Below are 12,589 nucleotides of genomic sequence, written 5' to 3' on the forward strand. Positions count from 1 at the left end.
GGGCATACAAGCATGTGCCCATGTTATTGACAAGTCTCTAAATGCAACGTTTCTACATGTAATCAAAGGTGAAGTGATATCATCAGTACTCCATTTATAGAGGCAATCCGTGAGAAACATAATTGACAGCTTGTCAGCACTTTTGAAATTACAAGATGGCTATAACATGATAAAAGCGAGGCCAAAAGCACGCACAAATGTTTTTTTTCTCCTTGGCCCGCTAGGAGGAAAATGTTGGATCGAAGTAGGGAATAAATCTCCCTGAGCTATTCCGATTCCACCAATCTTCGCTGCAATCTATCTTGATCATACTCTGCTTGTACTTTTGATTTTGGATATCCTTCATTTCATCGCACCGAGTTACACAAATATAAGACAACTCTTCAAATTCACATGCTTGCTTGCATATCACGGATAGCTTTGGCAGCTCTTCCAATTTAAGCTTTATCAGCCGAGGAAAACTTTTTGACGTCGTTTGCTTCATGCTGACACCTTGTGGCGATTCTCCAGTTTCAATCAATATTTCCATTTCCTTGCAGTGTGCAACTGTGAGCTGCTCAAGGTGTTCAAGGTGATGAACCCATGTCACATCTTTTAATTTATCACATTTATAGATACTAACCACTCTGATGTCCATCCCTGCATTTTTCCACGTCACTTTCTCTAGCCCTAGAAGATTGTTCAGTTCAAAGATTTCCATGTAAGGGAGTAGCCATTGATCATAATTAGGGCCACCTTCAGCTACCAATAACTTCTGACTGTGAGAGCTCTCTACAATGGCTAATTCTCGCAGCTCTTGTAGTTTGGATAAAATTTGCTAGTTAATAATATCCGGATGTTTCTCATCTTCAAAATGGTCCATGCAGAGTGCTTGTGTGCACACCCTTTTCAATTGTCCCAGTTGTGTTATCTCTGCTATTGTTTGCACAGTATAGCCGAGCATATCCAGATCTATGGTGGAGCTCGCAAATTCTTGCAGGACGTTAGGGAAACTAGCACCAGTATGGAAAAGGTCTAGCCCTCGAAGACTTTTGAGTCCCAAGATAAGCCCTTCTGGTATTGTTTGAAGAACCATGTTATTTCTGATGTACAAGTACTTGAGTTTTGAAAGCTTTCTCAGTACTAGAGGCAAGAGAACAATTGCTGTTGCGGAAAGATTGAGATGTTGCAGTTCGGTCAATGAGCATACCTCAAAAGGCAATCCGATTATTTCCGTCCCCTCCAAGTTTAAAAAGGTTATATTTTGGAAGTAATGAATGAGTTTAAGCGAGAAGACATGTTGAGCCACCAACACCTTGAGTTCTGGGAAACAAACGTTGGAAGACCATTGACACCATCTTGATGTGTCTTCCTCTGATACCCAAGCCTTCTCCACAGTGTGCCACATCTCTTCGGCCAAGGGTGCTCTATATGGGGAATTTTGTAACCACTTGGTCTTGTATCCATGTTCATTCGCAATCCAGATAGCCATCAGTCGCATCATGGTGTGCATCTTGACATGTGAATTTTCTGTGGAGTCAATGCTAGTGTCACCTTTTTCCAACATGGATGCACGCACTAAGTCATTAATGAGGGTATAGCCCACATCACTGGCATTAGGACCATTTAAGAAACCAAGTCCTATCCACCACCTTATAAGTATCTTCATTGGTATGTTCTTATTTTCAGGCCATAAAGAACATAACAAAAAACGCTTCTTCATAACAGCTGTCAGATTATTATAACTTTCTTGTAGATGTTTGAATAAATCTTCATGGGTATCAGTGATTTCATGGAGTTTTGAATTCCTCAGCAGATCTCTGGCGGTTCTCCACTCCCTGTGATCTTTCTTGGGCGACATAAATTTACCGAGTGTGCATAAAGCCATTGGTAAGCCGTTGCACTCCTCAACTATCTGTCGAATATTTAGTTACATAAGTAAGATATGGTTGTACGAAGTGGATGTGGTAAACCACGGCAAAAGAAAAGTATACTTATGCAATTAGAAGGAAAGAAAATTGAACTACAATCATAGGCAGAAATGTTGCTATCAACAGTATCTGCAGACACCACTATCGTGCGGCACAAAAAAGGCCTACTTTATACGTATATAATATTTTAAGTTACACCCACTGTTTAAATATATTAATTTTTATAATTTAATTAGCTTTTAAGAATTATAATATGTTTATATCCTTGGAAATCTTTCTATTTTTACAAAGAATTATAATTTTGGCAGCTTTCACATTCTAACTTTGGCAGCCTCAACTAAAAAAACTTTGTTGGCCTCTCTTATCATCTTTTGTTGTCATAAATGATTAAAATTCTAGAAGATCATTAATGCATATGTAGACAATGTATATTCCACTGATAATTTAAATCTTCTACAACCTAAATTAATGATTCCACTATCATTAACAAACTAGTATTGTATAAAAAAGCTTCACTAATTAAATTCATCAATATCACTGCCTTGGGCTGGAGTTAATGCGGAACTAACCTCTTTCGCAAGATTATGAATTTTCTTATCATCAAAGATTTCACTTCCCACCTTCTGAGCAAAGAGATTCCATGCGTCTTGTTTACTCAAGCACTTCATTTGGATGGTATCCTCAGGGCAGCAGCATCCCATCTTGCTACACACGCACATGCTTCTAGTTGTGAACACAACTTTACGCCGGTGTGGCTGTACTACATCAAGCGAGGGGATGCCTAGTTCGTCCAGATTAAGATCCTCCCATAGATCATCCACCAACAATAAGAAGCTCTTATCCCTGAGGTGGTTATGAATGATATTTGCTTGGGAAATTTGGTTGCCTATCTGAGGTAATGCTATACTAATGGCGATAGCCTTTTGCAAATCAGCAATTGTAGAGCATCCCTTGCCAGCTTGAACAAACAGTACTTCGGCGAAATCATCATCATACTTCGAACGAGAATCATTTACCAGATTGATAAGGGTTGTCTTGCCCACGCCTCCCATGCCCCAAACCCCAAGCAATGCAGACTCTGCATTATTGTCCTTAATGAAATTGAGCACCTTCTTATACGAGCCCTCCATCCCCGGCAATGGAGCTCGCAGCTCTTGTGGCTGGACATGGCGGACAGGACGTGGGCTTGCCTTTACCTCTGGCATTAATTTGTCGCCTTGGCTGATGAGTTCATTGGCTTTGTTGAGCTCCCTATAGGCTTCCCTACCGATGTAGCACCTCTTAAAATAAGATAGGCTGTACTTGTGAAGCCTAATCTTGATCTCTCCCTCTTTGTTTTGCAAATCATCCACGCTCTGGAGCCATCTGATGCGCTCTGCAGAAGATGGGAAGGGATCCTGGCAGCGGAGGTTGATTTGCATCACGCCCAGCATCTCCACCTTTCTTCCAAGATCCTCCACATGGCGGTGAACGCCGAAGGAGTATCCAAGATAAACTGCTATGGGATCCCACCACTTGATAGCCACGAGAACCGAAGCACAGATAGCAGCAATGCTGATCCATGTTTCTGGGTCAAGCTCCATCTTCTTCACACTTACTCCTTACTCTCCTCTAAATTCTGTTCATCAAATTTAAATATAAGGTCCTGCAAACAGTAGACTATGGCGCAGCTGGTTATTAGCACTTAAAGGAGAGTTTATGCATCTATTTCTACTTCCAATTGTTACATTCTCCTTGTCAGTAGCGACTTGGAACCACTGTATTAGAAAAAGCACAGCTTTTGGGGTTTAGCCCGGTGGTTAGGTTGTGGCGGACAAACCGAGGCTTTCGCTGCAAAATTAATTATTCCTGGGAAAATGTATGTTACATCTTCTGTAGCAATAGATAGACAAAAAATTATTTGTCAGCATCTCAAATAAATATAGAATAATTACAAACACAAAATACAATTCAACTTGACAGCTTCTTCATGGCTGAGGCTAAGCTACTTAATGGCCCAACATATATTTGGGCGGCACATTGGTTTTGTCGACCGAGTTGGCCTCAGACGTAGTTTTAAAAATTCGGTTTCAGAAATATTTTGGCCATATTCAGCGATTTCGGTTTATTACAGATGGATTACAGTCTGTTCCCAGTCGAATCTGGCCTAACCCAACAATGCCTCCTACAGACGTTATTTAGGGCCTTGTCTCCCTCTTTTATTTAGATTACCGGCCGGTTATAGGTCAGTGTCATGGCAGGCTTTTTGTTCTTTCTTGATAGCTTTTTTTTCTTTTTACAGCATGGCTGGCTTCATTAATCTACAGCCTGGTTTAATGCTGTCGTCCGGCCACCCAAATGCAAAGGGCGCGAGAGCCTGGTCATACATTGTACAGAACAGATCATGCAGCAGGAGCAGTTGGTAACATTCAAGTAAACCAGCCATAATACAAAAGCCACCAAGCATATCACTTTTCTCTTGTGAGAAAATAAGCAAGTCACATAGACATTAGAGTTTCAAGAACTTGGATGGGTACATAGATCTCATCTTCATCCCAAGAATGTCACTGATCTAGGATGTCTATCGAATTCCTGATGTACGTAAGTATTACCTCCTTCCTCCTTGCATATACGTCTCTTTAGTTATCCTTTTTTTTCCTGCAAAATTCCCGCGCCTCCTCTGGCCTAGCTTGCCAATCTGCTTGTTTGATTGCAGAATGCTTTGTTGGGCGCTTTGGCCTATGCCCATGTATGAGCGTTCTGAACGGATCTGTGGAAAACCTTACATCTCAATTAATTGAGTTTAGAGGAGAGGAAGCAGTTTAAAGAAGATGAAGCCAGCAGTGTGGGTCATCATTTTCGTTCTTACTCTCATACTCATCATCATGTATGGGAGAATTACAGAAATGATTAACCACATAGGATGGAGCATCTTTTTCGTTTCTATTGTTAAACTTATCATCCACATGTATGGGATGATTCCAGAAGTAGCATGGGACATCCTTGCGAATACGTTTGGCTCCATTTTTGGCATTTACGGTCATATTATTGTTGTTACATGCTATTATCGCTACATGGTGGGGGATCTTGCAGTTGCAGTCGCAAAGCTATGTGTGATGCAAACCGCCCTTCGTCGTCTGGATACACTCCCTTGTTCTGAACAATGCATTTATTGGCTGAAGAGTGTGGATGATTTGCAACACAATGAGCGAGCCATTAGGGTTCCGTATGGTGGGTATGACTTGAATTACTTAGGCAAGAAAGCACGGCAGCTGCTCAACAAGGCCAATAGTCTCCTCATTCAAGGAGACAGCTTACTGCACCCGAAAGATAATTTGCAGGGAACAATGAACTTCTACATGAAGAAGGTGATTGGTTTCATTAAGACCACATGTGACGAGTCTGCCGGATTGCTGGGGATTTGGGGCATGGGTGGTGTGGGAAAATCATCCCTTCTCAAGCTCATCAGTGATTCTCGTTCAGAGGATGATTACAATTCCATAGAAGTTATGTTTGTTCGTGCTGGCATTGGATGTACAGTTAGTCAGGTGCAAGAAGCTATTGCCACTTGTATGGGACTATCTATAACGCACAATGAGACTACCCAAGCAAATATCATCCGTGACCACCTCAGTGATACAAGCTTCTTATTGTTGTTGGATGATCTATGGGAGTGTCTTGATTTGGTAGTTGTGGGCATCCCCTTTCCACTGGGGAGAGTTGTGGTCTCCCTCCAGAGAGGGCTGGCACACAAAAAATTGCGTAAAGTTGTGTTAACAACACGGAACATGGACTTGTGTCACAAGATGCAATGTCACCGTGAAAATATCATCCAAATGGAGTGCTTCAATGAAGAAAAGGCCTGGGAACTCTACCAAGAAGGATGGCCTGCAATCATCAATAGAGATGATGACATTGATATTTTGTTGCCACAAAAGGAAAAGCCATCGCGCCGCAACCATGCAAAGAGACTGGTGTTGAAGCTGCAGCGGCGCACCGTCTTCCATGACCAGCCGCAGCACCCACAAGACGATGGGTTGCCTGAAATGAACTCCTCTGAGAAGGTGCGATGTTTCATTGAGGCCAACGACACCCAGTCCCTGTTGATGGGGATTTGGGGCATGCGAGGCGTGGGCAAGACAACTCTGCTCAGGCACGTGCGTGATTCTTACACAGGTAACAGTTGCTTCGACCACATTATGTTTGTTGGGGCTGGAACCGGATCTGTGTTTTTTTTTTGAAACAAGGCAAAAGACTTGCCATTTTCATTGATTAAGAAGAAGTTTAGACATAAGCCGCGAGGCGGCAAAAAGAAAAAGGTCTACTCTCGTGACATAACAGTACTAAGCTGCTTGGCTCCCGCCAAAGACCAAAGATGGGCCTCCTCTTTGATTTTAGTGATAACTATGGAGGTCGGGGCGGAGACATTTTGAAAAATTCTTGCGTTGTGCTCTTTCCAAATTTCCCACAAGACAAGCATCATCAAGGAGGCGATGGACTTCCTGCAGCGACCTCCACCATTAACCACCTTGAGCCACCAATCTCTAACTGAGTCTTCATGACGCCAAATCATTGGCGAGGAGTCAAGGATGCCAAGCCAAGTGCAAATTTCAGTCCAAATCCGGACGGTGAACCTACATTGGAATAGGAGGTGAGCAGCAGATTCTTGCACTTGCATGCAGAGAGGGCACAAATTGCAGCTTGGCCAGCCTCGTCGCAGTAAACGATCAGCTGTCCAAACACGATTTTGGAAGATCAACCAAGCAAAAAATTTGCATTTCGGTGGAGCCCACATCTTCCAGATTGTAGCATTCATTGGACAAAAGGAGAGACCGGCAAATTGTGCCATGTAAGCTGAGGAGGCGGAGTACTCGCCACTGTTTGTGAACTTCCAGGTTATGGTGTCTTGTCTTCCCTAGTTGAGGGTTACATCAGCAAGCATCTCCCAAAGGGTTGCAAATTCCTGAATATGGGCCAAGATTAGTCCCTGCTGAGTGTCAATCTGGCGGATCCAAAGGTTGTTGTCAAGAGCTTTGCATGTTCTCTTTTTTGACAGCTCAAATTTTTTTGGCGCAATGTCTTTAGGCCGGAGGCCGTCCAGCCATGAAGATTGAACAATGTGCAACATGCTATCACCATCAATCTAGGCTTTGATTTGGCCATGATGTCATCACTAGATGAATTGTCCCGAGCCACACATATCTTCAAGTATCTTCAGCACAAGAGCTTCTTGTTATTATTGGATGACATAAGAGAGCCCCTTAATTGGTGGGCTGTTGGTGTGCCAATATTACCACATAGGCGGCAAAAGATTATCTTGGCGACGAGGAGTCAGGCTGCATGTGCCCTCATGGGTTGTCATGCCGCCAACATCATCCAGATGCAGTGTTTGCAAAAAGAGGATGCATGGAGCCTCTTCAAAGACAAGATTGGGATTGGAATCATCGACGATCATCCTCAAGTTCATCATATTGCAAAGCAGGTATGCTGATCAAATACTTGTGTATTTTGTTTAGGTGTATCTATTCAATTTTTTACATTCTAGTAATTACCAGTTGTGTGGCAACAATACTTACTTGCAATTTGGGTTGTGTATCATAAGCAGATGGTTGCACAGTGCGGAGGCTTACCCCTAGCCTTATGCGCGCTTGGTCGAGCCATGTCGAATAAGAGAGACCCAAGGGAATGGAGAAGCGCACGCAGTCAGCTCAGGGCTATTAGCTTGGAGCCACGTGAAACCGACGAGAAGATAGGCACTATAATCGCGGACCCTCTGTATAGATGGAGAGGGGACACCATCCTCCCAACTGAGCAGATCCAAGCCAAGACTGCTGTTGGACAGGAAGATGCAGAATTGCCAGCTGAACAGATCCCAGCCATGACCGCTGCTGAACCGAAAGATCTAACACAGCAAGTTAAAAGGGTCCGATTCCGTAAGGAACGGTCGGTCGGGTTCGAATTGTAACCATGTAGCCTTATATCTCAGCTGCCAAGCAGGAGAGTTGGCGTCCTGCTTTGTGAGTCCCTTGCATTGGCCTTCCACGAACTCGGTTGAATTCGGCATCACCTCAAGGTATTGCCCGGTTGATCCTCTTTTTTGGGAGTCTGTTGTTCATCTGCATGTTATGTTGTACACTGTTCTTTTCCTTGACAATCAATATATCAAAATGCCTCTGGTTTTTCTTTTAAAGATTATCCATCTGTCTGAAGTTTTGTTCAGTAATCCACAAATTAGTGTATGATTCAAGAACAGATGACACCTGCTTTCCCCCAATTAGATTATTGCACCTTTCCGATGTAAATTACATACTGCTACTTGGGCGCAAGATTTGATCAAAATCATTCACATGTTAGTATCATTAAACCTTCTTTAGCGTCCATAACACCCAACCATTCACGATAGAGCTCTGGATATTTTTTTTTCGACATTGAGGGGGGGGGGGGGCAAAAAGCCCCACCGTTTGTTATATTCCAACTCGAAGGTGACTTGGCAGTCAGTACAGATACATGTAAGCGCACAAAGGCGCAAAAGAAATTACAGGGGAAGGCATCAAGAGAAAGCCCAAAACTAGAAAGAGAGAAACAAATGGAGGGGAAGGTTGGCAACAGAACCAAACCGAAACCCCTGAAGGCCGATATCTCGGGTACCGAGCTCCGCTGAGCAGCTTGCTCCACCATTGACAATGAACCACAACCAGGCCTAGGGAGAAAAAGATGGGCACCACCACAACAACAACTCGCAATGGAACATTACTGGCACGAACGAAGGGCGTCGGATAGCGAGTTCGTGCGGCGACACCGGTGTGCGCCGGCAAAGCCAAAGTACAACGCACCACCGAGACCGAAGGGCGCGACACCGGTGTATCGCCGCCGAGGTAGAAGGGCAGCGTGCTGCCGAAGGCCACCCCAGGATGTCCATGCAAAACGTCATCCGGGCCACCATGAAGCACAGCCCTGCGGAATGGCGACACCAAAGTAGAAGCATATCAAGAAGCATCACTGACGCGAATGAAGGGCATCGGATAGCCGAGTTCGAGCGGCGGCACCGGTGTGCCGCCGGCGAAGCCGAGAAGGCAATGCACCACCGAGACCGAAGGGCCCAGCACTGGTGTACTACCGCCGAGGTCGAAGGGCAGCGTGTCGTCGAGGCCACCCCAGGACGTCCAAGGAAGCTCCACTCGGGTCGCCAAGAACAATGACCAGCCAAGATCGAAGCCGAGGTGGAGATGAAACAGCAAGAGGCGAGTCCACCCGAAGCAGAAGTAATCCAAGAAGATGCCCCCAAGGAGGAAACGACGTAGAGTCGTCGACACCATCTGACACGGGGAACCCCGGGTCCAAGATTTCTCTCGGGATCTGAGAGCTTGGGAGGGAGGGAAACAATGCCAAAATCGACGCCTTCAAGAAGGGAAAATGGCGGCTGCAGCCATCACCGTCGATGAGGTTTTCACCCGGCAATGCCTCCTCCACCTCGCAACCGGAGCAAGTCGGCCAACCACCACCGTAGCCCATCAGCCTAGGCAGCCAGGAGCTGCGAAGCGAGCTACGGAGGGCCAGAGAAGCAGCAACACACCGGACCACCGCACAAAGAACAAGGCGAGGACGAGGTGCACGGCGGCCAGCGCGAGGACGCAACGAGAGAGCACGGGGAGCTGGTCGGCGAGGCCACCCGAACCCGCCAGATCTGGCGCAGAAGCGCAACCGCCACGAGACCAGCGACGGCCGAGCGAATCCGGCCAGCCGGCGCCCCCCACGGGTCGGAGAGGAAGGGGGTAGGCCGGGCAACGCGCTGGCTCCGTAGATCGGGGACGGGGGCGCAGATCGAGTCGCCGTCGTGGGGGCGAGGAGCGGACAGACTAGGGAGGAGGGGGAGCCTCACGGGGGCTGCGCCCGCCGCTGCCAGCCGCCGGCGAGCTTCGCCCGGCGACGTTAGCCGGCAGCGGCGAGGGGAGGCGCTGGAGAAAGAGGGGCTGGCGGCGGCGGCCCTGGTTCCGCCCGAGTCGCCTCCTAGGGAGACGACGCGGGGGCCTTCGACGCAAACTAGCATATGGTTCGAGCTCTGGATATTTAGGTTGTGGTAATTTTGTTCCTTGCAAGTACACGTAATAAATACTCCCTCTGATCCTAATTAATTGACACAGCCTCTATACAGTACATCCATTGTTTAGATGCAGTTGAAACTGCAGCATAATAATAATCAACATTAACGGTGTTGCTCTCTTTGGAACTGTGTTCCTCTCCAGCTAATCTTCCACATCTGGAGTAAGCTTATTCTGCGGAGTAGAAAAAAAATAAAGAGATTAGTCACATTCATACAGAGATGCAATGCTTTCTACATGACATGCTGCTATAAAAAAAAAGGGCTGAACAATTGGTTGAATGCATGTCCGAGGCATATTCAGGTGGTGAAAATGTTCTCAGAAGTACACATTATCCAAAGGCATACCAAGCGCTCTGTTACGTGCAATTGGAAACATCATGCCAAAAAAGTATGTATGGTTAAAACGTGTTTGCATTATAGAACAAATAAACGGCTAATGAAGTGCAACTATCAAAATAGAAACCGTTCAAATGATTGAATCTCTACTACCTAGCTCGCGGCCGTCGTTCGTTGTTCGATCGCCCCGTGCAGCCCGCAAAAGCCCAAACCTAACGCATCCTCTGGTAAAACCGTTCCACGCAGCTAATGCCGGGCGCCCCTATGTCTTGCTTTAAGCGAGACAGGGGGAAGCTCTCGCGTCGAGGGGAGCCCCAGATGGGCCGGCCCAGCCGTGTGGGAGGCCGCGGCCTGTTTTTGTTTTTGCTTTATTTTTGTAATTTTCTTTATACTTTAACATATTATACATATATTGCAAGATACAGTCTTCAAAAACACATTTGAAAAATGTTGAACAAGTATTTTAAAAATGTTGAATAAGTATTAAAAAATGTTGAACAAGAATTTGAAAAATGTTGAACAAATATTTGAAAATGTTGAATAAGTATTTAATAATATTGAAAAATTATTTAAAAATGTAGAATAAGTATTATAAAATATTGAACGAGTATATGAAAAAGGTTGAACAAGTATTTGAAAATATTGAATAAGTATTAAAAATGTTGAACAAGTATTTGAAAAATGTTTAATTAGTATTAAAAAATGTTTGACGAGTATTAGAAAAATATTGAATAAATATTAAAATGTAGAAAAAGTATTTGAGAAATGTTGAATAAGCATTCGGACAATGTTGAATGTGTATACAAAAAATGTTGATCACTTATTAAAAAAATGTTGAACACGTAAGTGATCAACAAAATAAACCAAAGAAAAAAGAAAATGAGAAAAACTGAAGAAACAAATGAAAAACCCGTGGAAGAAAAAAAAGATAAAAAAGAATGAAAAACAGATAAAAGCCGGCTCTTTTCCTCTATAAGTAGGGTGCGCCCTAGTATTGAACACGAAACAGAGAAAACTAAAACAAACATAAGAAGAAACAAAAGAAAACATGGAGATGAAAAAAATGAATATCAAACAAAATGGAGAACAAAAAAGAAAATCAAGCGAAAAAACAAAGAAAAAAAAGAAGAAAACCCTGTCAAAGAACAAAAAGCAAAAACAAAAGAAAAACGTGAAAACCATGGAAAAACCAGCGTCATTTGCCTCAAGTAAACATGGCGCCAAGAACTTACCCGAGTGCAAGACATGGGCGAAGTTGCTAGTGTAGCCAGCCCTCTCCCAGGAAACTGGAGATCGATCCCCGCTTCCCCCATTTTCCCATTCTCTTTTTGTTTAATGTGCGCGATAATGGGCCGACCCAACTACTCTAGACCCTTCAGCGAGTGTTTTCTATGGGATCGCTTAAGGCGAGATATAGTCACCGCAGCTAACGCCTCTTTCTCGCATCTCTCGACTCGATCCCACCTCTCTGGTACAAGCGCTCCGCCGCCGTTGTCAGCGGCCGCCTGGTGGGCCACCACCTGCAATCGCTAGGTCGTACATGCTCTACTCCATGCCCCTTAGCTGCTACATTGCATTGTTGTCCCCATCTCACGGGCAGCAGGGAGATCGGCATCCTCTAGATGCACCTGGGCCGATGTCATCCTGCCCCTCCGCAACCTCCAGCCAGCGATGCATGAAGGCACCCCATCACGATCCCTCTATGGTTCGACACAATCCCGTCGCCGTCCCACCGGATTCTTGACCTACGGTGCTGCTATTCCTCCTCCCTTCCTCCGGGAACTTGTCGATCTGCATCTACCAGAAGCAGCCGGCATCAAAATGCAGTAGATCCACCACCTTGAATCCCAACGTACGAGCTCCAAAACAACCTCCGATGAACTCACAACTTTCATAAAATTTGCATCGACCTAATATAGGACCAGTGATTCTGCCTTGCGCGAGCTTGATGGGGAAGTCTGACCCGGAGTGCAGTGCAGTGCGTCAATTTGTCGAACAAGTTCCACGTGTTTTTTGATGCCAAAGTAGGTATCACCTTGCTTGTCCATTTGTGTGCTTATCATCCGTTCGAATATAACAAATTCATTCGGTGCCTGGATAGTTTAGGTTTTTTTTTTTTTTTTTGCATGTGGAGATATATAGTTTAGGATATTTGAGGTGCTGCTCAAAGCTAGGAAGAAAATAAGCGGGCAATGGTTGCAGAGAAGAAGAGGATAGAGCCTTGTGGCGAGATCAGAGGCGTATCTTAGGAGAAGTTGTTGAA

The 12,589-nt window shown here is 44.9% G+C and overlaps 1 protein-coding gene and 1 pseudogene across 1 annotated transcript; one reads left to right on the forward strand and one right to left on the reverse strand.

Annotated features, from left to right (window-relative positions):
- Positions 1-220: 220 nt before the first annotated feature.
- LOC119273203 lies at positions 221-3,493 on the reverse strand (annotated as a pseudogene).
- Positions 3,494-4,963: 1,470 nt separating this feature from the next.
- Positions 4,964-7,854, forward strand: LOC119273205. The gene is made up of 4 exons (XM_037554455.1): positions 4,964-5,851; positions 5,903-6,117; positions 6,999-7,371; positions 7,495-7,854. The coding sequence occupies exons 1-4, from the start codon at positions 4,964-4,966 to the stop codon at positions 7,852-7,854; spliced, it is 1,836 nt and encodes a 611-aa protein (XP_037410352.1).
- Positions 7,855-12,589: the final 4,735 nt, after the last annotated feature.

Source organism: Triticum dicoccoides, chromosome 3A, assembly GCF_002162155.2.
Source record: "Triticum dicoccoides isolate Atlit2015 ecotype Zavitan chromosome 3A, WEW_v2.0, whole genome shotgun sequence".
NCBI classification, from domain to species: Eukaryota; Viridiplantae; Streptophyta; class Magnoliopsida; order Poales; family Poaceae; genus Triticum; species Triticum dicoccoides.

What these genes read in the sequence shown, in the direction of transcription:
- LOC119273205 (XM_037554455.1), top strand. Translation starts at nt 4,964, where the DNA reads ATGGTGGGGGATCTTGCAGTTGCAGTCGCAAAGCTATGTGTGATGCAA. An exon ending in GGGGCTGGAACCGGATCTGT is followed by an intron (nt 6,118 to 6,998) that starts GTTTTTTTTTTG and finishes CCAGCCATGAAG; the next exon opens with ATTGAACAATGTGCAACATG. An exon ending in TTCATCATATTGCAAAGCAG is followed by an intron (nt 7,372 to 7,494) that starts GTATGCTGATCA and finishes TATCATAAGCAG; the next exon opens with ATGGTTGCACAGTGCGGAGG.